The 26893-nt window shown below is 34.0% G+C and overlaps 1 protein-coding gene across 6 annotated transcripts in view; it reads left to right on the forward strand.

The window, feature by feature from the left end:
* DENND1B (DENN domain containing 1B) overlaps positions 1-26893 on the forward strand; it is a 251401-nt gene that overhangs the window by 99575 nt on the left and 124933 nt on the right. For 4 of the 6 annotated variants that reach the window (XM_063598039.1, XM_008976667.5, XM_055110139.2 and 1 more), the window contains 4 exons: positions 1258-1327; positions 7303-7383; positions 13922-13975; positions 16842-16952. In XM_063598039.1, coding sequence (XP_063454109.1) covers positions 1258-1327; positions 7303-7383; positions 13922-13975; positions 16842-16952 — 316 coding nt within the window. Of the gene's footprint in view, positions 1-1257; positions 1328-7302; positions 7384-12546; positions 12607-13921; positions 13976-16841; positions 16953-26893 lie in introns of all 6 variants that reach the window. The other 2 variants (XM_003823074.4, XM_063598042.1) reach the window with 1 other exon arrangement.

Genomic DNA, 26893 nt, shown 5'->3' on the forward strand with positions numbered 1-26893 from the left:
TTCCTCCATTTTGCTTGTATTCATTAATATATACCCTTTTTATTCATTTATTGTCATTTTGGAGTTATTTCCAGAGGACACAGAGATAAATACATACAGTCAATATGTTAGATTTAACCAGAGTTGGGTAGATATTTTAAAGTATCATATCAGTTTTCATATCATTACTTAGTATTTGTAATTATCATTTTAAATAACACTATAACATTCTGCTGAGTAAAGATACTGTAGTTTATCTAAATTCCTCTTTTATTACTACTTTCAGTTTCTGATTCAAATGGCATCATTCATAGTCACTAACAAATCAGACATTATATGAAAAAAATCCTGTTAGAATTCTTTTTTTACGTTCTACTTACTGATTTTTAAATTTTACATGTTATGTGTATGTACTATTAATCTGTGTACAATTATGTAGTAAAAGCATCACAATATTTTCTCTTAAAAGTAACATGTTGTATTAATGCTTTGAAGAAAAGTCTTGAGTATTTGTCAATTGATAATTAACAACAGTGTATTTTGTGATTTCCTCTTATTCTACATGAAAAGTGTACAGTTTAACATTAAAATCTTTAGACATTAAAAAATATACTATTTTAATTTTTAATAAGGAATATAGATTTTGTTTTATATAAATGATTTTTGGATTTAATATTTTGCTATCATAAAAATTATAGTTTTATCTAGTACAATGAATTAAATTTTGAATTATATTTGGTTTTGATATATAAAAGTCATTTAAAATTTTTTATAATTTTTAGAATAGTCTTTTTGATATGTGTATTGAGTTATTTTGAAATTTGCCATCATTCTTAAACATCATTTCTGAAGAATTGAAAAACACATAGTTTTGTTGTATTATATACTCCAGTAACATATTAAAAGGAGATATTTTTGATATCTTTTGTTTTAAAAGCTTTTTAAAACTAGTTTTTATATGATTTTTTTATAGTGGTTAATTTTTATCTTATGCATGCTTTTATTGAATACCATGAAAATAATTTTAAATATTGCTGATGTAAAATAGAAGTATGTAATGAACAGCTTTTTAAATAGAACTCTAGATTCTGATTTGTTTTATGAAAACTAGTAATAAATAATATGTAAAACTTTGCTGAAAAAGTAAAGAAAATGGGTATAGTTCTTTTTTGACCTCCAGGATTAACCTGTTTGAATTAATATGAATTAAATGTTTATATTGTCTGTTTTCTGATTCTGAATTTTATGTATATACATTTTAAAATAATTATTTTACAGTTACCTTCCCTGGTTTGAAGTGTATTACAAGCTTCTAAATACTCTTGCAGATTACTTGGCTAAGGAACTGGTAAGCTATTTTTTCCCCATTTTTAAATTGTGGTAAAATACTTATAACACAAAACTTACCATTTTAACCATTTTTAAGTGTATAGTTTTGTGACATTAAGTACATTAATGTTGATCTGCAATCATCAATACCATACATCTTTTTTCCTTGCCAGTCTAAAACTCTGTCTGTATCCATTAAACAGTATCTACTCATTCCTCCCCAACCCTTACCATCCCTGGCAACCACCATTGTATCATCTGTATGAATTTGAATACTCTATGTATCTCATATAAGTGGACTCACACAGTATTTGTCCTTATTTGCCAAGTGACTGGCTTATTTCATTTAGCATAATGTCTTCAAGATTCATCCATGTTGCAGCATGTGTCAGAATTTTTTTCTTTTTAAGACTGAATATCAATACACCCCAGTTTGTTCATTCATTCTTCTGTCAATGGACACTGGGGGTGCTTCCTCTACTTTTTGGCTATTGTGAATAATACAGCTATGAAAATGTTTGTACAAATAATGTTCCAGCCCTTGGGTTCAATCCTTTTGGGTATATACCTAAAAGTGGAATTACTGGGTAGTAAGGTAATTCTGCATTTAATTTTTTGAGGAATCGTGAGAGCATTTTCCACAGTGTCCACATTTTCCACAGTGTCCACATTTTTCATTCCCATCAGTAATGTACAAGGGTTCCATTTCCCTCACAATCTTGCCAATACTCGCTCTTTTCTTTTCTTTTCTTTTTTGGTTAATAGTTTTGTAATGTATGTGCAAAGTGGTGTATTGTTGTGGTTTTAGTTTGCATTTCCTTAATGGTTAGTGATATTGGACATTTACTTGCCATTTTTATAGCTTCTTTGGAGAAGGTCTTTAATTGTGCAGACAGAAAATTACAACCCGGGATAAATGCTCTGGGAACACAGCAAGCATCACCTAAGTCAACCTGGAGAGTCAGGAAAAGTCTCTAGAGAAGTACTTGTTGGAACTCTTTTATCTGTGTCTCAATAGCAAATAGGTATTGAGTCAAAAGTTGTAGAAGGTCTGTTCAAGTCCTTTACCCATTTTTAAATCATGTTGCGTTTTTTGTTGTTGAATCGTAAGAGTCCTTCATATATTCAAATATTCATTTCTTATTAGATAGATGATTTGCGAGTATTCTATCCCAATCTATGGTTTGCCTGCCTTTTTGTTCTTTTGATAGTATTGTTTGATGCACAAAAGTTTTTAATTTTAATGAAGTCCAATTTATCTAGTTTTTGTCTTTTGCTGCCTGTGCTTTTGGTGTCATATCCAAGAAATCTTTTCCAAATCCAGTCTTTCAAAGCTTTCTTCATATGTTTTCTTCTAAGAATTTTATAGTTTTAGCTCTCAATAAAAGTCTTTATGCTTTTCTTAAAAAATAAAAATAAAACTGAAGTTTGCTTTTGAATGAACAAAATTCTATGGGATAATGATTTTAATTTTTTTTCCCTTAATCTTTGATTTTTTTTTTAATTTTTTTTGGAGACAGAGTCTTGCTCTGTTGCCCAGAGGTGGAGCACTGTGGTACAATCATCACTCACTGCAGCCTCAGCCTCCTAGGATCAAGCAATCCACTCACCTCAGTCTCCCAATTAGCTGGAACTATGGGTGTGTGCCACCACAAATAGCTAATTTTTAAAAATTTTTTTGTACAGATAGAGTCTCACTATGTTGCTTAGGCTGGTCTCAAATTCTTGGCTTCAAGGGATCTTCCTGCCTCTGCTTCCCATCTACCAAGCCTGGCCATTCTTTGATGTTTTTAACAAGAGCTAATTTACTAAAATATTAGCTATGCTATTTGATACAATTTAATTGAAATAAAATGTGTTTTAAAAATTCTTTATAATTGTCTATTGTCTATTAATTTTTACATTTAGGGTATACTTTCCATTCTCTGGTTATCTGTTTAAATTCTTATTTGGTACTCTGTCACTCTTGACATTGTGTTTTTCTGGATTTCCCTGACATTGTCTTTTCTTTGTTTTACTTATGTCCTCACCTTCTCTTTTGGGCCTTTTTTGTCCATCTACATCTAAAATTTTGGTGTTATTTATGTTATATTCTTGGTTCTCTTTTCTCTAGATACTATTTATGGGTATTTCAGACACACTCTTTGTCTGAAGAGATGAAAAGAGTCTTGAAGACTCTTTTCTCTTCAAGGTGAACTTTCTGAAAACTGATTTTATTACACTGCTTACAATCGCTTCATAGTCTCCTCTTTTTCTTAGAATAAAATTTAAACTTGTATGCAGCATGACATATAATAACTTTATGATCTGGCTTCTGACCTTCTCTTCGAATTAATCTGCTCCCACTCATCTGCTGCACATAATGTACTATCTAATTATTTTGAGCCACTTAAAGTTCCCAGAACATAACTCTATACAGTTGTGATAGATTACAGACCACTCACTAACTGTTACTGGTAGAACACTTATCTTTTAAGAGTTAATGGGCCGGACGCGGTGGCTCACACCTGTAATCCCAGCACTTTGGGAGGCCGAGGCGGGCGGATCAAGAGGTCAGGAGATCGAGACCATCCTGGCTAACATGGTGAAACCCCGTCTCTACTAAAAATACAAAAAAATTAGCCGGGTGTGGTGGCGGGCGCCTGTAGTCCCAGCTACTCAGGAGGCTGAGGCAGGAGAATGGCATGAACCCGGGAGGCGGAGCTTGCAGTGAGCGCAGATCGCGCCAGCGCACTCCAGCCTGGGCGACAGAGCGAGACTCCGTCTCAAAAAAAAAAAAAAAAAAAAAGTTAATGTAGTTATCTTTTGAAACAAACCTAATTTCAGCACAAGTACTTCTCTAGAGACTTTTCCTGACTCTCCAGGTTAAGTTAGGTGATGCTTTCTGTAGGTTTCAAGAGCATTTACACTGGGTTGTAACTCTGTGTCTGCACAACTAAAGTAATAATTGAGAATTGGAACTGTTCTATCTCTGTGTCTCCCATAGCAAATTGATATTGAGTCAAAAGGTGTAGAATAAGTAAAAATACGTTAGAAAGTTTCTAATATTCAGTTTTTGGCTCTCCATTTTATAATTGTAGAAACTAATATCCAGCTATTGTGACTTTTTTGTTCACTGAATTCTGTATGCCCATGCTTTAACGTCAATGATAGACAAAATTGTTGATGGAATTTTTCAAATAGGAATATAGTAAGACAGAATGTTATTTTCCTCACTCTAAATTTTTCCATAGGAAAAGCTTGTTTTCAGCTTTTCAGTATACAATCATTTATTTCTTTATATTGTTTTAAAACTTCTGTTGACTGAATCTGGAGCAAAATATCCTCCTGGGCATAGTATTTTGAATTTTTATTTAATTTTTAAAAATTATATAGCTTTGGTAGATACAGTTCAGCTAAAATGGTATAGACATTTCTGTCTGCCCAGTATGGTGAAACAGGCACTATGTTAAACATGGATGCAGACTATATTTGAAAATAAGCTTGTAAGAATAAAAATTAATGATTTTGATAAATCAGCTGAAATCCTTCATTTGCCTTAAGTGGTGGTGGTCGCAAGTAAAGGTGAGTATAGTCACCTTAGAATTAAAATCTTTATAAATGTTCCCAGGAAGCTTAATGCAGTATTGGTAATACAAAGGTAACTGGACTTTTGGCAATGTGGTTTGATTGAACCCTGAAATCCTGGATTTAAATTCTTTTTTTTTTTGAGACGGAGTCACGCTCTGTCGCCCAGGCTGAAGGGCAGTGGTGCGATCTCGGCTCACTGCAACCTCCACCTCCTAGGTTCAAGAGATTCTTCTGCCTCACCCTCCCAAGTAGATGGGACTACAGGCATGCACCACCACGCCTGGATAATTTTTATATTTTTAGTAGAGACGCGGTTTCACTGTATTGGCCAGGCTGATCTCAAACTCCTGACCTCTTGATCCACCCACCTCAGCCCCCCAAAGTGCTGGGGATTACAGGCGGGAGCCACCACTCCCGGCCTAAGTTATATTTTCTAATATCCTTGTGACTTTGATTAAAGTACAGTGTTTATCAGTCAGATAATCAGTTCTGTCACTTGGAAAGTAAGGGAGGTATTATTTATATAAATAGGATTTAAATGTGTTATTAATAAAGGTAGTCCTTTTACTCTTCTAAAATTGTCAACCAATTTTTTATAATGTAATTGCAAGTTTTAATGTTTGTCAAAAGTCTAGTTGTTTATGTGTATGTGTTTGTGCATGTAAATATTTTTCTGTATATATTTGATTGCTTAATTCTATGAAGTATATGTTAACATCATTTTACAGTTGAATAATTTTATGTTGAAGCTGTACAGACATTCACTTGCCTAAGAAAATAACTGGAAATACTACTATTTATTTTTTTGCAATGAAAAGTCAAAACCAGAATTCTGGTTAAATTATTCGTGATAATTTCTTGTTCTTTGTTTTTGTGAATGTACATGTGGAATTCACATTAATTATATTAGTTTTCCAAATTTTGAATACTTTTCCTTTATTTAGTAACTTTTAGTAACTCTTACTGATAAATTATTATTATCTCCATACTGTGTATCTTTTTTTTCCTGAAACCATCAGTAATACTGGAATACATAAAAGAAAATAGCTATGAGAAAATTTATATAATTTTGGCTTTCTGAGAAGAGGAAATAGGGGAGGCTCCATTTGTGTTCCTTATTTGAGGAAGAAATAAGTTTATAGCATTAATTAAACCAGAAATCTGTAATTGTAGTACTTTTTTCTGTTCATTTCTAATTCAGTGCCATAGGTTATTTAAGTAACTTTTACAGTTCAAGTTATCCTTACTTGATCAATGTAAGAAAGTGCAAAGAATTTTTAAAAGATAGTCTAAAAATTTTTGTACCTATAAGAATTTTGTATAAACAGAATATCAATATGATCCACAATTTTCTATGGTATACTTCATTGTTTAAAAGTCCAAGAGGTAAATTGTTTATTTTGCAGTCCTTGTACAAGGTAATTCTAAAACAACCATATGAGCCTCTTTTACAAAGGGGAATGGTATTATCTACAGTATTCTCTGATACATTTCGTTGTTTAAATGATCAAGAAATACATTGTTTTTGGTCTTTTTTTGTCATTCTGAAGAGTACTTCAAATAGGTAGTTTTGAATGAATACTTTTGAAAGTAGTTACAGAGTTCTGATTTATTAAGTTTTGGTATAAGTGGATAGACAAGGCATAAGAAAGATCGTGAGAAGTCTATGTCTCGTATCCAAACTTATTAAAATTGCTAACTTCTCTGAACAATTGCCTTTTCCTTTGATTTATTCTTTCCAATATGAAAATAGAGAATAAGGATAATTATGTCTATAAAAATCTTTGTATATTTATTACTGGATTTGTAGTATGTGATGCAGAAAAATTGAGGGTGCACATCAAGGCACATTATTATTATACAAATCCTATGAAGTAGATTTGTTGTATGTTTTATTTAATCCCATTTATTGTGGGTCAAGTAGTGACCAGTAGCAATGTAGAAAAGAAATATTTAGAATAACCTCTACATTGCACTTCAGTGAAATAATCTTACTTAAATTGTTTCTATTCCTTAAAAATTGCTTTGGGATTTTAAAATGAAATGGAAAATAAGAGTACTCTGTGATCTGATAAAAAGTTGTATTACTATTTTTATTCAATCCAGTTCTTATTGGATTTAATGATTTAGATAATTTACTTTTATAGCATTAGTATATTTTATAATAACTAAGTTTTTCAAATACATGTGTATACTAAATAGAAATATTGCCATTATTCTTCTGGATAAAGGGATTTAAATATGTTTTCATATTTTTAGACTCAAATATTTGAATTTCAGGTATTTGAAATGTTTCTGTGGAAAACATTTATATAAAATATGTCTAATATGAAAAGCCATAGGAGATTATTTTATCAAGTAGTTTTAATTGCAGTTGCTTGGTATATGTTTTATTTATAAAATGTACTTTTTCTTTTGCCCTAGGAAAATGATTTGAATGAAACTCTCAGATCACTGTATAACCACCCAGTACCAAAGGCAAATACTCCTGTAAATTTGAGTGTGGTAAGTATTCAATCAGTAATTGTTTTTGGGAGTCATAGCTATGTCTCAATTTCGTTAAGAGCACGTGTACCTTCAGGCAATTCTTTACCAAGTCATCTCTGCTTCCAGGAAGACTTCATGGCTAGTACTAACATAACAAGGTGATAATATTGTGTCTTTTTAACATGCTGTAACTATCATAACTTCATATATCAGGTGTGTTGAATTTAAAAAATTTTATTGTAAACTAAAAGTAACCAAATCTATGAGGATATTTCACTTTTAAGAAACATTGATTTGGCTGGGCGCGGTGGCTCATGCGTGTAATCCCAGCACTTTGGGAGGCCGAGGCAGGTAGATCACAAGGTCAGGAGATCGAGACCATCTTGGCTAACATGGTGAAACCCCATCTCTACTAAAAATACAAAAAATTAGCCGGGCGTGGTGGCAGGCGCCTGTAGTCCCAGCTACTCAGGAGGCTGAGGCAGGAGAATGGCGTGAACCCGGGAGGCGGAGCTTGCAGTGAGCCGAGATCGTGCTACTGCACTCCAGCCTGGGTGACAGAGTGAGACTCAGTCTCAGAAAAAAAAAAAAAAAAAAAAAAAGAAGCATTGATTTTCAGGTGAAATCCGTGCATAAGGAATATACACACATGCTTAATAACCCTCCTAAAATGAAAACGGTATTTAGTAAGAATAGAAAATGACATATAACATATAAATATGTGATAAAAATTCTGGGTGAAAAGTTTCATCTGTTTTCCCTATACAGTAATATGTCTTCTAGTATAATCACAAAATACTGGAAATATGATTGAATTTTTGTTTGTCAGACAACAAGCCTGTGATGGGATAGATTATTTATTGTACTATTGAAACTTTTAACGAAGTGTACCATCTATATCTAAAAACACTCATGTTTTGGGAGTTTTTGTAAATGCTTAAAGTTCAAAATCATAAAATATGGATTTTTTATTAATTTTCTTCATGGTTTTGGCATATGGGCTAGACTATTAAAATTTATTTATACTAATTTTGTTTCTTCTAAAATAATAAACTTTTCCTAATAAAGAATAAAAAATATAATGTCGCAAGAGAAAATGAGAGAAAAGCTAACTCAAAGTATATATAATAATAAGTCTTTTGTGTTTTTATGAGACAGGGAAGTTGTTATCTTTATTGTATTTTCTTTGGTAATAACTTTCTTCTTTTTAAAAATTAATTAATTTTTAAATTTTTCCATAAGTTATTGGGGTACAGGTGGTATTTGGTTACATGAGTAAGTTCTTTAGTGGTGATTTGTGATATTTTGGTGCACCCATCACTCTAGCAGTATACACTACACCATATTCGTAGTCTTTTATCCCTTACCCTCCCTCCCACTCTTCTCCCCAAGTCTCCAAAGTCCATTATATCATTCTTATGCTTTTGCGTCCTCATAGCTTAGCTCCCACATATCAGTGAGAACATACGATGTTTGATTTTTCCATTCCTGAGGCACTTCACTTAGAATAATAGTCTTCAGTCTCATCCAGGTCGCTGCAAATGCTGTTAATTCATTCCTTTTTACGGCTGAGTAGTATTCCATCATATATATATATATATATATATATATATATATATATATATATATATATATATATGGCAGTTTCTTTATCCACTTGTTGATTACTGGGCATTTGGGTTGATTCCACGATTTTGCAGTTGTGAATTGTGCTGCTATAAACGTGTGTGTGCAAGTATGTTTTTCATGTAATGACTTTTTTCCTCTTGATAGATACCCAGTACTGGGACTGCTAGATCAGACGGTAGTTCTACTTTTAGTTCTTTAAGGAATCTCAACACTGTTTTTTCATAGTGGCTGTACTAGTTTGCATTCCCACCAGCAGTGTAGAAGTGTTCTTTGATCACCGCATCCAGGCCAACATCTACTATTGACGTGGGATGCGGTGATCAGGTGATCAGTTTAATATTTGTTTAGTAGATGTGTGAGGATCATATTTTGGGATACCTACATGTGTAAGAAGTTTTAAACATTGAATAATTATGTTTTGTTGCTGTTTGCTAAATAATATGGTGGCTGATGTTTACAAAAGTATTTTGATTTTTTGATTATGGCCATTCTTACAAAAGTAAGGTAGTATCACATTGTGGTTTCGAGTTGCATTTCCCTGATTCATTAGTGATGTTAAGCTTTTTTTTTCCTGTTTTTTGGCCATTTGAATATATTCTTTTGAGAAATGTCTATTCATGTCCTTAGCTCACTTTTTAATGGGATTGTTTCTTTTTACTGATTTGTTTGAATTTATTGTAGATTCTGAACATCAGATGTATAGACTGTGAGATTTTCTCCCATTCTGTGTGTTGTCTGTTTACTCTGCTTACTGTACCTTTTGCCCTGCAAAAGCTCTTTAGCTTAATTAAGTCCCAACTATTTATCTTTGTTTTCATTGCATTTGCTTTTGGTTTCTTGGTCATGAGATCCTTGCCTAAGCCAATGTCTAGAAGGGTTTTGCCAGTGTTTTATTCTAGAAGTTTTATAGTTTCAGATCTTAGATTTAAGTCCTTGATCAATCTTGAGTTGCTTTTTGTATAAGCTGAGAGATGAGGATCCAGTTTCATTCTCCTACATGTGGCTAGCCAATTATCCCAGCACCATTTGTTGAAAAGAGTGTCATTTCTCTGCTTTATGTTTTTGTTTGCTTTGTCGAAGATCAGTTGGCTGTTAGTATTTGGGTTTATTTCTGGGTTCTCTATTCTGTTCCATTGGTCCATGTGTCTTGAGCAAATTTCATCCTGTGATTTCATGTGATAGTAGTGTTCTCTTACATTATTCCATTCTTTAACCACTACTATTAGTAGTAGACTAAGGTGGTTAGCACCTTAGTTCTGGTGCTTAGTACTTCAAAGAGTTCTTAGTCTAGAGCCTCTCTCCTTCCAGTCATTTCTACAAAAGACTGTCAGATGAAAGTTACTTAAGCTATATAAAGTCCCCTGCTGAAAACCTTTTGTAGCTCCCCATTTTCTATAGAATTTGTTAAAACGTTGGCCAGGCTTTCAGGACCATCCATTTCTTAGATTCAATCCAACTTTTAATTTTCCTCCTCTATTCTGGTCACATTGTTTTGTTCAGCTTCTTGAATGAACATCATGCTTTCCTTTTGGACTAAAGCCTCTTTGTTGACTATGTGTTGTTAGTCTAGAACTTGCTCAGTCTTCAACTTTGTGAAACCTCTTGTCATACAACTTAATGCAGTGTTTTTTCTTTCCTGTGACCCTCTCTGCTGCTTTATGTCTGCATCTTCTTTTGTTGCACACTGTCAAAGTGGAAAGGTTTACTAGTCATTTGTAGACTGGGTGATAAAAAACTAAGGATAACCTGGAATTTTTAACCCAAATTTGGGAGTCAGCAGCAGTCATCATTGTAGCTATTTAAAGGATAAAATATAGAAGAGCACAGAGCAGAGGCTAAGTTCTAATTGCCCAAATAGGCTACAGGGAAAAGGAAAGGAGATCCAGTGAAAGAATTGGGGGAAAGAGCAGTTAAGGAGAAACTTAGACTTGTAGGTCATTGATGCCCAAAGAATCCAAGGTTTATGGTCAGTGGAAATACAATAGAAAGACCAAGGGAAAGGTCAAGGAGAATAAAGAAGAGCCTGGGATTTTCCAAAAAATGGTAATTTCTCTTTGAAAGTGTTATATTTATAAAGTTATTCTAACACTCTTAAAGAGTTATGGAAAATAAAGGTGCTAAGACAATGGAGGTGGCATTAATGAGAAATACAAATATGTTCTCCCTTTAAATTTGAGTATCATATTTGCTCAGGGGTAAATAAATACAAAAGTACATCTCAAAACTACCAGCTATTGAAACACTTCATCTTTATTAATAAGAACCATAAATTAAAGATTTCTACCCCTTTTTACCTAGGATTAGAAGATTTTGGGTTAAGTTACAGTCACTAAGTGTGTAATGTTAGTCAAGAAAGTTAATCTCTTTAGATGATCCTTTTTTTTCCATTTGAGAAATTGAGCATGTCAACTTTTGAGAAAGTTGTTTTGGTAATCAAATAAAATGATATATCTAGATATACCGTGAAGAGCTATTCAGGTGTTGGTTGGTAGTAAATTGAAGTTTCATCTCATATGGAGAAAATACTTTCTTCTGAAATAGCTAAATTGTAGCTGAAATAATCTTGTCGAAGGAATTTGAGTGGCTGTGTTCTGTTCCTATGTATAATAGTTATTTCCATAATTAAGCCTTCTTATACACACTTGAATTAATAGTCTTATAGTTTCAAGTCTTGTATACCTATTTTAAAGTTATAATATCTTTTTTTTTTTTTTTTTTTTGAAGTGGAGTTTCGCTCTTGTTGCCCAGGTTGGAAAACAATGGCGTGATCTCAGCTCAGTGCAAACTCTGCCTCCAGTTTTGAGTGATTCTCCTGCCTTGGCCTCCTGAGTAGCTGGAATTACAGGCGCCCACCACCAAACCGGGCTAATTTTGTATTTTTAGTAGAGATGGGGTTTCACCATGCTGGTCAGGCTGGTCTCAAACTCCTGACCTCAGGTATTCTGCCCGCCTTGGCCTCCCAAAGTGCTGGGATTACAGGCGTGAGCCACTGCATCTGGCCTAGTTATAATATCTTAAGTATTGATAAAATCAGCTGTTAATGTTTGTTTACTATGAATTATTAATTGCATTTGATTTCAATAACAGACTCCTAAAGTACTGTATCTAGTGTTATACTGTTAAATAAGTGACAAATTTGGGACTAGGACACTTGTCTTCAGCTACTAGAGGAGATTTTAGTTTTATGATGTAAGATTAAAATGGATGATTATGGAAGTTTTTGTTCCTGTACAAGTGGATAATGGCCATTAGTAATCAGAGATTTTTATAAAAAGTTAATGTCTAATGAGAATGCTTTTTTTTGAAACATTTCAAAATCGTTAAATATCCACAGCATTCTCTACTCTTGTAATATGAAAATACTTTCATTAGGATTTTTCTAGCATAAAATTAGCAAATCAGCATTTAAAATAATACTTACAATTAGTATTATTCAAGTATTTTTTAGTGGCTAACTTGGCTACATGGGTTTGTCTCAATTACACAGCAAATTGTTGTGTAAGCTTCTCCCATGAAAGTAAAATATTCATTTTTTCTCTCATGTATTATAAGAACCAAGAGATATTTATTGCCTGTGAGCAAGTTCTGAAAGATCAGCCTGCTCTAGTACCGGTGAGTTAAAAGGACATTGGCTTCTAAAAATCACTATTAAATAGGAAAAATAATCACTTATTTCACTATGCCTTTAAGCTTCATTCACTCCAGCCCTTTGGGAAATGGTGAATTTGACTCTTAAGAAAATTAATCATTTGGAATATATAATATTTTCTGTTTATACTATCTTTTAAAGCAGAGTTTTATGAAATATAGTACTATTAAAAACTATTCCAAATAAAAGTAGGTTATAGAGACCAAAATCTTTGCATATTCTCCATTTTCAGTAGTAGTAATTTTAAAGTATATTCACAGCACAAGATTTGTCACATTTTTTGGTCCCAAGATCACAAAAGATCTTGTGATTTATCTCCTATTGTTCTTCTACCCTGGAAAATTATAGATTATGACTGTGTTAACTATCCTTGTTCTGACTAGTTCAACTGTGCTCAAATATTGGCTAAAATGTTTCTTTTCTAATCATTAATAATAAGATATTATTAAATATGTCCTTATGTGATTAAGATATTAAATAATTTTGGAGATTAATATGAACAGAAAATAAAACTTTTGATGATTAAATTGCACTTTGATTCTGGGTGGTAAAATTTGGGAACATTGTGGGAAACATGAAGGCATATATACACAATGTATTCTTTATGTAAGTATTCTGATGAACTGTTTTACTTCTTTGAACATTATAGAAGCTAATTAATATTTGGCAGATGTGTAACAATCATATTTTGGGATTACTACATCTTTAAGAAGTTTTAAACATTGAAAAATTATGCTTTATTGCTATTTGCTAAATAATAGGGTGGTTGATGTTTACAAAAGAGATTTCTTGTGACTTACCATAGAAACCCAGCCCAGGAATCTTAATAGATTTTGATATATTTGGTTAGCAAGCTTTAATTTTTCCAGTCCACCTCAACTAAATGTGTTTTAATAATATATATGTTTATATGTATGTATAGGTGTGTATGTCTCTATATACTGTATATATACACATACGTGTATATGTATATATGTACAAAATAAACCTTTCAGCAATATACTCTTTTTTTGCCTTAACACTTTTTCCCTATTTTAATTTTAATTTTAGGGTCAAATATTTTTAACCAAGTCTTAACTTTTTGTGTGGCAATGTAATTGTTAAATCTCATATAAACCCGCTAACTCATTTAAGAATCTCTCAAATTCAACAAATCCTGAATGTCAGTCCATGGCATTTTTTAATTTACTCAATATATTTTTTTCTGATTTTCATTACAAATTATATGTTACCAGTTTTAATTATCTTTTTCATATGTGATTTATTTGTATTGATTAGCATTCCTACTTCATTGCCCCTGATGTAACTGGACTCCCAACAATACCCGAGAGTGTAAGTTTCCTATTTTCTACTTTAATTATTCTTATATTATTAATTTTGTTTATTTTGGTCTCACTGTTTATGCGTTTTTATATAGAGAAATAGGATACATTGTAATTATCTGTGTTTGTGAGAAATAATGAAGAAATAAGAAATAATGATATTATTTTCTTGTCTTCTTTATATATCTGCCCCTTTACCTTCTTCTTAATATCTGGTTGTGGATAAGGAAAATTAAGGACAATAATATAAGGAAAACTATTTCTATCATTTGTAGTAATTAGGTAGGATCATATATATATTCAATTAGGTCTTCAGCTTCACTGTATATGATAGAAGAGATACCTCAGGAGATGGCTTCTACTTGTGGAGAAGAATTCTAGCAATGGGAAATGTCTTCACACAAATCATTATTTTAGTGAAATTGACATAGTATTTTATATTCCTTGTATATAATGCTTCAAATTGTAGATGAACTGTTCTTAATTTCCTGATTTTAATTTAAAATAATACATATCTTGCAAGGTTTGATGGCTATTGTAAGAAATTTTAAAAATTGCTAAAATTTTCATTTTATTTAGAGTCCTAATTCTAGCCATACTAGAACTATTTTCAGTATTTTAATAGTTATTACACATTAGTATTTTGTAGAAATGTTTACATAGACAAGTAGAAGTAACAAATATGCTTTTATGATTTTGGATAACTATGTGAAAATGAAGTATTCCCTTACGTAATTTTTCTTCAGCTTCCCTTGGAAAGTTAAAATGAATCAGTAGAAATAATTCAATCAAAAGTAAAGGAAAAATCAACAGGAAAAAAGTATTTCAATATATACTTATTATTTACTTTGGGATTCTAGTGTTTTTCCAAATGTTTTCAAACCTACTGAGTGTTTGGTTTCCAAAAGCACGTGGGTAGTGAAGGAAGTCCAAGAAGACAATTGTAAATTTTCTGATACCAAACCAAGACTGTCGATGGTGTTTTCAGTACAGATGGATCCAAAAAACCCTTACGAAAAGCTTTGCATCAAGTTGCTCGTATGGGCCTGAGATAGATAATCAAAGCTCTCAGGTGACATAATGGATCCTAAAGTATTGACTGCTGTACACTGTAGGCCAGGTACTCCTTGTTAATGTTTTCTTTAAGGCTGACTGACCATGTCTTGACTTATATGACCCTTGTCCCTTCACTTCAGAGTTTCAAAGTCAAATTTGCTTCCGTCTACTCTCTCTCCTATTTACCTTTCTCTTATGTTTACTAACAAACAACTAATAACTTGATTTAACAAATGTCACATTTTAAAAAAGATGATTACTTTGAAAGTTTCAAGGAAACAAACATTCAAAGGAAAAACTGCCACTGAGAATATGTATTTTTACGTCTATTAACATGTTTTATTTTGCAGAAAGTCCTGTTTAGGGAAAAGAAAGCAAGAGAATAAGCATAAGGCAGCACTCTATGTTGAGAAATAATTCCCCATCTAAAAATTACCTTTCTTTTAGATTATAGGAAATATACTAATCTTGAATAACTTGAATTTTTATATGGAGAGTTGAATTGGAAGGTGAGAAAGCACGAAATAAACCTCTTCCCACCAAATTCAACATCACCCACTGATAGTTACAGGTTCTATTGATGTGCTCTATCATGATTACCAATTTGTGATGGTAAAGTTTCTATCTTCCGGAAATTGAAGAAGTAATTGGATTTCTTACATTCTTGCCCAACTAGAAGTTTTAGCCTACTAGGTCATAGCCCACCTGATGCTACAGTTTTTGTTTGTTATACCTTGTTGAATCCCTTAATTAGTTTGTTGCTTTCTGATGTATTTGTTTCATTATAGAAAATTAAAAATAAATAATAAGAAAGGAGAAGATCTAAAAGTCAAAGTTAATGTAGTAGCTTATCCCAGTTTCATTCTCATGTGGGGGATAAGAGTGCTAAATTAAGGAATCAATTTAGAACATCATCAAATTATATTTGATTATAGTGGATATAAAGCAAGCCTGACATGAAGTATAAACAAGGTAATTTCCTTAATAAAGTACCAAAGGGCTGTTATATAAATTCACCTCATCCTTTGGGTACCTTGTGCATGCTGTGTCGTATCAGATGATGATTGTGCCTGCATAGTGAATGGCAAACATGAAAAGACTCAAATGTATTGACTGGGGCAGCGGTGTCTGAAGGATCAGTGTATATAAGAATCACCAGAAGTATTTGTTTACAAAACAGATTCTTGGCCAGGTGTGGTGTCTCATGCCTGTAATCCCAGCACTTGGGAGGCCGAGGTGGGCAGATCATCTGAGGTCAGGAGTTCGAGACCAACCCGGCCAACATGGTGAAACCCCATCTCTCTACTAAAAATACAAAAATTAGCCGGATGTGGTGGCGTGCACCTGTAATACTAGCTACTCTGGTGGCTGAAGCACGAAAATCACCTGAACCCAGGAGGCGGAGGTTGCAATGAGCCAAGATCTCACCACTGCACTCCAGCCTGGGTGACAAAAAAGAAAAAAAAAAAGCAGATTCTTGGGGACATACACTAAAGATGACAGTTCAACAGAGCAGCTCTAGGTTGGGTCCCAGGAAATTAGCTTCTTTTCAAATACTTAGCGGGTAAGAAAGTTGGGAAATCTGTGATCTGATCATCCTCTGCAAATACTTACCTTGAGTAGGGTTATGTTTCAACTAATAATAGAATATTATGTGCTTTATGTGGCAGCCGACTAGTATTACACTTAATTATTTTAATAAATACCATTTTAAATAATAATACCCTTTGAACTTCAAGACTTTCTGGTAAGTGTGTAAAATGTTTTTCTTCACATTCACTATGAGCTGTAACTTACACAATTATTTTTTACCTGTACAGAGAAATCTTACAGAATATTTTGTTGCCGTGGATGTGAACAACATGCTGCAGCTGTATGCCAGTATGCTGCATGAAAGGCGCATCATGATTATCTCGAGCAAATTAAGCACTGTAAGTACTTCACACTTCTTTTAAGTAGCAGGTATTGAGTGTTTCACAAAAAGACCTAAAAACCTTTGCAGATTTATAAATGTGCTATGTGTACTTATAAGACAATATCTACATACGTTTTTGATATATGGTTTTAATCTGGCTCTTGAAGTACAAAAGTCTGATTTATAGGAAGCCTTCTCAGATGCATTAAGTCAGGTTAATTATTTTTTCTTATCAGGAGATGAGAGTTTTTTTTTCTTTTTAACTCTCCAGAGTTCATTTTAGTGCCTTCTACCATATAAAGAATTCTTAAGAGCTATTATGAGATTTTTATTATTCACTTGTGGCTTTTTCCATTGGAGCCACTTGAAAGAAATCAAGGGGCCATGATAATAGCTGCTATCCTAACCTGGTAATAGGTAGATTCATCTTTGTTGCCAAGTAGTGGTTTGGGAGTAGATTGTATAATAGTTTGATTTAGAGCAGCTCTTCGGGCTGATAATAACTTAAAAGTCAAAGTAGCATTTTTTATAAATCACAGGTTTTATGACATTCACTAAAATGTTCTTTTGGAAGGTCTTTATTAATATGGTAAAGGCAGTGAGAGAAAGATTTTTCTTGGGTCATAGAAAAATATTCAGAAGTATTTTGCTAGATTTTATAATTTTTTTCTCATTTAAGCTTAAAAAATTTAATATTTTCAACTTAAATTTTTAAATACAAATGTAAATATAGTTTTAGATAATCTATGATGTATTTATTTAGCAAAAACTATTATTCAATATTTTATGAATTTTCTTCCTCACAAATTTGATTAATTGATAAATAAAACCATATTTTTAATGTTTTCTTCTCCTATAGTAGAAATAAAAACCTTAATCTGTATTTTAGCATTTAAAGTAGAAGGAGTTTCAGGATTTCTGTAGGATATCTGTTTAACATTTAACAGTGAGAAAGGTATTTTCAGTGAGATTAAATGACCACTTCAAGGCCAAACAGCTAGTTAGAGACAGATAATGTGAAATTGAGTCTTTTGATTCTAATTTTTGGGTTATTTCCATTACTCTACAATTGAAAAAATTACATACAATTGTACATATAATTTGTATGAATTTATAATTCACGAAAATCTCAAAAATACGATTTTGAGATTTTGAATTGTAATTTGATATGCTCACTCCTAAAAGTTGAAAATGCACTTTACATATTGAAAAATATATGCATTTAAAAGCGTAAGGGTGGATAAATGATGCAGTAATATCAGAGAATAAGTGCTAGTCAATGACACAAGTAATTTTTTTCTTACACATCTTAGAGATTTCAAGAAATTCAGTTTGACTCATTTGATATTTTAATTTGCCTATCTGCTATTTTTTAACTTACTATTGAAGTGAAACCTTCTTCTTCTTTCTCCCCAGCTCCTCCTCCTCATTTTTTAAACATGATTTTTTTTAAGATTAAAAAGGATATTTTTAAATGGATATTGTCCTCAAAATTAAAAAGATTGTATAATAGGCCTTGGAACTAAATTTTATCAGGATTAATTCATGTAACAAATGTTTATTAGGCACATACTATGTGCCAGGCACTTTCTAGACATTAACCATATTCGACTGGCATGAAACAGTTTGTAAACAAGTGAGCAAACAAATAGCAATTATTTATTAGCCAGGGTTACATAATGGATAAAGTGAGTGGGTTTACAGGGTAGACAGTGATGGACAGGTTTCCATTTTATGTAAGGAAGGCCTCTCCAATGAGGTAGTATTTTGTTTGTTTGTTTTTTTGAGACAGGGTCTTGCTATGTTGCCCAGGCTGGTCTCAAACTCCTGGGCTCAATGGATCCTCCTGCCTTGGGTTTCCAAGTAGCTGGGACTATAGGCACACGCCGCTGTGCCCAACTCAGTGAGGTAGTATTTGAGCAGAGATCCAAAGAAAGTGAGGGAATAAGCTATGTGAGTGAAGCATAAGCTACTGTATGTGTGTATTAGAAATAAATCTGAGTATATGTTTTTGAAAAATATTGGTGTTTTATTTAATTTATATCCACCTCTTAATGACCAAGTAATCTGTTTGACTCAGTTTCTTTAAGTGTAGAGTAGGAGCAATAGTAGCCTTAATCTCATAGGGTTGATGTAAAGATTAAGGAAATACATATATATAAAGTGCTTAGAATGATATCTGCATAGAATATATGTTTAGTAATTATGAGCTATAATTTTATAATAGTTTATATTTAATTTTTTTTTTTTTTGAGACAGAGTCTCACTTTGTTGCCCAGGCTAGAGTGCAGTGGTACAATCTTGGCTCACTCTAACCTCTGCCTTCCAGGTTCAAGTTATTCTCCTACCTCAGCCTCCCAAGTAGCTAGGAGTACAGGCGCCTGCCACCACAACCAGCTAATTTTTGTATTTTTAGTAGAGACGGGGTTTCACTATGTTGGTCAGGCTGGTCTCGAACTCCTAACCTCAAGCAATCCACCCGTCTTGTCCTCCCAAAGTGCTGGGATTACAGGCGTGAGCCACCGCACCCGGCCTCTACATTTAATAATAGTCTACATCTGCAGTTAGAGTAAAAATTAACATTACTATCTTTTAACTTAGTATTTGGCTTTAAAAACAAATTGTTATCATAAAGGCTTAGTATTTTGGGGGAGTTGTTTTCTATGTTTGATGTCAATTTATTATCAACTGTTTATGACAATTCATGAAAACTTGATGGTGATGTCACCTCTAAGTTACCAGCTCTGTTTTGGTTCACTCTCTGGGACCGTTGGGCTGATAAAAGAAACATAATTCAAGTTCTCTTTCATGATCTTAGTCTTCTTTTATGGAGGAAGCTGCTTTACTTGAATCTGTCTTGAATAATTCTTTTATATATACAGTATATAAAATATGTCTGCTATAAATTCCATGCATAGTGGCATTTAAGGTCAAGGACTCATTTCTTAACATAAATTAAAAGTAATTTATGTAAATTAAAAGTAAAATCAATGAATTTACTTGTTTTTAAGCTTTTTATACTTATATTTTTATATATCACAGAGATTATAATGTATGTAATGTTAGAAATTAATGTTTTATCCATTTTTAATTTTTTAAGTATACAGCCCAACTCTTAATTTTTAGAGGAATATATGTAAAGGTGGCCTAACATTCATAATTCTATTGTAGTTTTAGAAATTTTGTCTCAGTTATTTACTTTTTGACAATCATGATTTTTCATAGTTATAATAGAATGATAATTATAAACCTTACAGCTTGCTGTAGGTTTTAGTGGTGACACTCTCATTAGAGAATCAGCTAGCTTGTGGTTCCTTTTCTTTAGGTGCTGTTTGTGGTTAAAAATGATAATTTCTTGCCGGATGCTGTGGCTCACGCCTGTAATCCCAGCACTTTGGGAGGCCGAGGTGAGCAGATCACCTGAGGTCAGGAGTTCGAGACCAGCCTGGCCAACATAGCGAAACCCCATCTCTACTAAAAATACAAAAATTAGCCAGGCATGGTACCACGCACCTGTAGTCCCAGCTACTCGGGAGGCTGAGGCAAGAGAATCACTTGAACCCGGGAGACGGAGGTTGCAGTGAGCCGAGATCACGCCATTGCACTCCAGCCTGGGTGACAGAGCGAGACTATGTCAAAAAAAAAAAAAAATTAACCTTTAAAAGATGAAAAATTTAAAATTAAAAAAATTAAGATATGTAAGCACAGATATCAAGAATATTGTTATGTTTTCAACATTCTAATAGGTTTTCTCCCTATATTTTAAAGTGTGGTATTGTGTTAGTACCTATTATTATATTTTTGCATGTTTGAGTTTAATGAATTGAGATATAATCAGTTTTGTTTTTATTCTGTTGATTCATACATTATTCTGTTGATTTATACATTGTCAAGTACACATGGAACGGTTTCTGGTAATCCTGAACAAGAACATTGATTTTATCCATGCTGTAGGTAGGCCATAGATGTTTAAGCCCCAAGCGAATCTTGGTAGACTAGCAGAACATCATATTAGATTCTCGTGTATTCAAAGCAGAGGCATAAATCATGATATTACAAGGGGGTATCAGTTGACTTATTGCTGTTTTGTGACCATAGGTAGGTTGGATTGCTGTTTAAAGCCATGTCAGTGGTTCTCAAATCAGTCAGGCATGAAGCCTTGTCATATGCCTCTATAATTGTACCTCACCAGACTTTCTCTAACTAGTCAGCTGGGGCTGTGCATTTTGTCTCAAACACCCGGCTGGCCAGCATCTGACAGGAGCTTTCTCATCATCCTGTCAGTAATATGTTAACTAGAGTGTATCTTTGTGGCCTGTAGAAGCAGGTGGAAGGGATGCTTCTTTTAAAAGCAGATGTCTGAATGTTAGCTATTATTTTGACCATTATTTAGTTAGTAAATTCACCCTCAGAAAGTCTATAAGCATATTAGTTACAGAGATTTGATTGTGTAGTGCATGTTGTTTTGGGGATATTTAGAGCAAGCAATATGTTATGAGTACTGGAATTACGTTAATAAACTGTAATTTCTTCCTTTGTTATAGTTGCCCCCAGGCATTTAAGCATATGCTTTTCTCTCCTCTCATTAATTCCATCAAGGGCATATGTAAAAAGAAATCTTTCGATCTCTGGAAAATCAGCTATTAAATGTAGATTTTACAGGTTTAGTCAGACTGAAAGGCAGTCCAGAGGATTTTAACCTCTTCATCTGGATTATACATATTCTTGATTTGTCTCTTAATGGTGCCACCTGTGTCAGCATTTAATCTGAAACCCGAAGTGCAGAGACTCTTTCTGGGGATGAGGAATTGAACATTTGGTGAGAGAACAAAGATTACGTAGTCCTGCTTCCTAGTTAAGGTTATTAAAGTGTATTTTTGTGCCTCATGTTTTTAAAGCTGCAGCAGAGTGGTGCAGTTAAAAATTGTTATCATGATCTCTCAGGGAAAGATTCTAGAAGCAATTTTCAGATTTTTAATTCTTCCCCAAACCCGTAAGCAACCAGTTATGTCATCTGAAACTGAATAATTCTACTTACCAGTTTATCATTTCACCGGTACACAGCTATTCTGAACATTGTATTTTTAGTCAGTGCTAAGTGAATATGACTGGAGTGGGGAAATGGTACTGTTGAGGTCATCAGGAAACAGTTTATTGGAAGGGATGTGTGAAGGTTATTTGGAGGAGACTTCTGTTACAGGAAAACTAGAGGTGTTTGTATCTTCCAACTCCTGTAGTGATAATGGCTCTGTTTTTCATGAAAATAAACACGTATTTCTGCCTTATGATTTAGTCCATTTGTGTTCTGAAAGTAAAGAATTGGCTTTTAATTCACAATGAAGGATTTTTTAATTTAACAATTATGGAATTATCAAAGAGTTGTTATTAACTTGTCATTCCCCTAGGCTCTGTAAGCTTTGTTCCTGTATGATATCCACAAAAATGACCTTGGATGATTTCAGTTTACCAAGCATTTTTTTTTTCTTTTTTCTTATCCTTATAGCTTACAGACAGTGATAATGTTAGTATTTTTTATATGGAACAGTGACAATTTTGTGCTGATAGTGGTAATCAACATTAAATAAAAGAAAATAATGTATGTGTTGGTTTTGTTTCTTTAATAAAACTATTGAGGGCAGTGTGTTTATTTTAAAATGTACCTTCTATATTTATATGTTTTCACATACTATAATTTTTTTTTTTTTATTTTACAGTTAGGCAAGTTTTTCTCTTCCAGTGAGCTTTCTTATAGTGCAGTTTAGCTCATTGTTGACATCCCATTCAATACTGCCAAAATGGAACTCGCCATCTTTTCCCCATAGTCTCCTTCTCCTACTATAAAGGGCTAATTTGGTGAATCACTCCTCCCTCTCATCTGTTTTCCCCACCTACATCCTATAGGTTCTACCTCCTTAATCTTTTCTTCTCCGATTCCTGTTCTTCAACTGCCCACTGTCTTAGTTCAGCAGTTACTACTTTCCACAGATATTATTTTCAGATCATATATACTGAATTCACTTACATAAAATGATGATGTTATTAATAATTATAGCCAATATATAGTATAGGGCATGCTTTGCGCTACTTACCCTACTGAGAAATTTATTTAAACTAACTCATTTAATTATTATATATTGTGTGGTAGGTACAGTTGTTATCCACGGTAGACAGATGAAAATGTGGATTTTGAAATTGAGAGGGAGTGAGTTGATCAAGGCCATAGTACTAGGAATTGGTTTAACCAGTTCTGTATGATTCCAAAGTATATGCTTACAACCTTTATGCAATTTTGCCTCTTACAATGACCATCTTATAAAACCAAATGCATCCTTACCTTCTGCCCCAATATAGTATCCCTTCCCTTAAGGAACCTCTGTTTATTATTTGAATTACTTACAGTGAAGTGACTTTTTTCCTTGTCTTTGCAGGTCTAGTCGATTATCTCTCAATGTGTCATATTTATACCTTTCTCTCATTTTGAATACCACTTTTAGGGCTAGCACTTATCTTCTGTTTGGACATCTCATTTTCCATTTTCTCATCTTTTAGATTCATTCTATATGTAATTAATCCTTCAGAATAAAAAAAATCTATTGGTTACTCATTGCCTATAAACTGCTAAGTCTGGTAAAAAACTATCCATTATCTGATCCTAAACTTGTCTTTCTGAGTTTTTCGATTACTTATAGTCCACACAGATCTTTAGACAATAAAGTTATCAGGGCGGGTTTTTTTTTCTTTCTTTTTTTTTTTTTTAATCTGGTTCAGTCAGTCACTACAATGTATCTGTCTCTTAGGACAGTGTTGATATGTATCCATAGAAGGTTTTAACAATAATTTTCTGAGTGAATGGATGAAATTGCACTTTTTGCTCTTCCTCATATGTGTTTTAAATCTCCCACATGCATGCTTCTGAATGTTTTTCAAAATCTGGTTTGCTTTACAGAAGGCTTAGTTTGTATGAGTAACCAGTGTAACATCTTTCATCTCTGAATTATCATAGCATTTACCACATACCCTTCTCAAATTTTAAATATTAGTGAATATGTCAAGCTCTTGTATTAGATATCGATCTCTTTAAAAATTAAAAACCTGCCTGGCATGGTAGCTCATGCCTGTAATCCCAGCACTTTGGGAGGCTGAGGTGAGAGGATTGCTTGAGCCCAGGAGTTTGAGAATAGCCTGCGCAATGTAGTGAGACCCTGTCTCTACAAAAAATTAAGAAAATTAGCTGGGTGTGGTGTCACACGCCTGTAATCCCAGATACTCGGGAGGCTGAGGTGGAAGGATTGCTTGACCCCAGGAGTTTAGTACTGTAGTGAGCCATAATCGCACTACTGCATTCCAGCCTGGCAACAGAATGAGACCCTGTATCAAAAAATAAAATAAAATAAATAAAACCATGGGTTGTGTGTGTCTGTGGGTGTGTTCATGTATGTATTGAAGAATAAATTTAATCATTTAAATTGTGTCAGAAAAGTTTTTAAAATAAAAAATTATTAATTATATTATAGTGTAAAATATAAAGTGTTCATCTGATACTGAAAATGCCAGAGTAGAAACTGTATCTTTGTCAAGTAGAAATGTATCCCTTGATTTATCTCTTTGACATTTGTCTCTTTAAATAATGAAAGTTTCTTTGTAAACCTCGAAGTTTCCAAGTTAGGTGCTGATTACTTCCTCCTTCCTTCCCTTCCTTCCTTCCTTCCTTCCTTGCGTCCTTCCTTCCTTTTCACGCAGAGTTGCACTCTGTCGCCAAGGTGTTGGAGTGTAGTGATGTGATCTGGGCCCACTGCAGCTTCTGCCCACTGATCTCAGGCATCTTTCCACACCTCAGCCTCCCAAGTAGCTGGGACTACAGGCATGTGCCTCTGTGCCTGGCAAATTTTTGTATTTTTTTGTAGAGACGGGGGTTTCACCATGTGGCCCAGGCCAGTCTCGAACTCCTGGGCTCAAGCAACACTCCTGCCTCGGCCTCCCAAAGTTGCTGGGATCACAGGCGTGAGCTACTGTGCCCGGCCTAGGCACTAATTTCTGTGTAGGTGTTGTCTTTAAAAGAAGATTTGTGTTTAGCTATTTTCTACTAGATAATTTTTTTTAAAAGTCTATGCCAAAACAGTAATGCCTTAGGGAAAAATGTATTAATACATCTTAAACCCTTTTCAGATTCATGGATTTGTATTGCAGTTATGACTCTTGTTCAGCCTATACAGGAACTTAGTTTGGTATTCTTTGGTCTTCATATAGTCTTAAATAGAAAGTTTATTACTTTCTTTCTATGAAAAATGTTCATTTGTTCATTCATTGAATCGTTCCTCATTTAAGGAATGCTTAACTCATGCCAGGCAGTGTTCTATAGGTAAGATCATAAAGTAACAGCCTTTGTATCAGTCTGGATATGACCAGGAAAGAGAAATTACATAGCAATTTGAACAAGGAAAGTTTAATATAAAGAATTTAAAAACTATAACATTGGGATTGGGGTAACAAGGGATGGGCTACTAGTAAGTGAAGGAAATTCTAAAGACTATAGAAATAACAAATATAAAGCAGCTACTAGTCTTAGGGCTGAGACGGAGCACCCAGGGAAGAAGCCCCATCTGGGTGTGAGATCCAGACTCCAATGGAGAGGGCACAGCTGTGGCTCATTGGATAGCAGAGAAGTTGCTGTGGTGCCACACTGGCAGAATTTTCTGGAATCCTGCCCTTTGAGGTGCCCAGGAAAGCTGCCCTCAGAGAAATGCCATTCCTTAGAACTTGCTGGAAAGCCATATGAGAGGTACTGGGGAAGCTGTTTTCAAGAGATGCCTCACTCGCAGCAGACTACTATAAAGCCTCCTAAGGTGAAGCTATTAACTAGGATCGTGTTACTGGGGAAACTCCCTTAAAAAACTAACAAAGGGAAGCTGCTGGCCACTTGGTACTGTTGGAAATTGTACACTCCAATAATCAGGTGCAGGAGATGCCTCCTGGGCTGCAGGAACCAGGCACTAGAAAGGCTTCAAGTGCTGCAAGAGCCAGGGGTACTCTGCTATAAGGTAGGGGAATGCTGACGGAAACCTTTGGCTGCCAGTACCTGCAGGAGCCAGGCACTGCAGAAACTGCCCACTGCATAGGAGCCTGGTGGACACCTGTGCTATACAGTACCTGCAGGAGCCAGGCACTGCAGAAACTGCCCACTGCATAGGAGCCTGGTGGACACCTGTGCTATAGGAAATGGGCCCTAGGGAAGCTGCAGGTACAATAGGAGCCAGCCCTTGATGAGCCATAAGCTTTGCAGGAGCCTGCAGAGTGTCTCACTGGAACCAGGAGCAAGTTCTCTCTTTTTGCATTGTCCCTTTAGTACCCTCTCCTGACAAAGTTTGACATCATGCCAGTTGCTAAAAGGAAAAATATCCAGAGTCCAGATCCATTTTCACAGATCAGGCAGTGAGGGGCAGATTTGGAGCTGAGAGGCAATAAGTTGATAATTGGTACAGTCCACCCCTTTGGATACTCAGCCTCTATTTGTACCCTTCTACACATATTTGAATTCCTGTACAATAAAACAAATCTATATTTCTACCTAATAACATACAACTATCATTTTTTACAAATGTAGACATTCTCACCCTTTCCTCTAAAGGAGAAGCCCTTGTTTATGTAACTGGTCAAGAGGCCATAATTGGTATGTATGGCTTCCTTTTATTACCCATTCCATATTTCTCTCACCCTCAGCTAGAACTTCACCTGGACAGGATCTTTATCTGGTAAAATGTCCCATTCTCAAAGAATCTCAATCCTCAAAGATTTAGCTGTGTTTTGGTTGTTGTAGTTTTTCGTTAACTTTTACTTTAGGCATGCAAGTCCTGAGGCACCATAGAGAATCCCCTGGTTCAAGACACATTTCTCTTTGCCAAACTATTATGTAGAAGCACCCCAGTTTCCCTTTGGTTATTGAGAACAATCACTCAAGCC

The sequence above is a fragment of the Pan paniscus genome, chromosome 1 (assembly GCF_029289425.2).
Source record: "Pan paniscus chromosome 1, NHGRI_mPanPan1-v2.0_pri, whole genome shotgun sequence".
In the NCBI taxonomy this organism is placed as follows: Eukaryota; Metazoa; Chordata; class Mammalia; order Primates; family Hominidae; genus Pan; species Pan paniscus.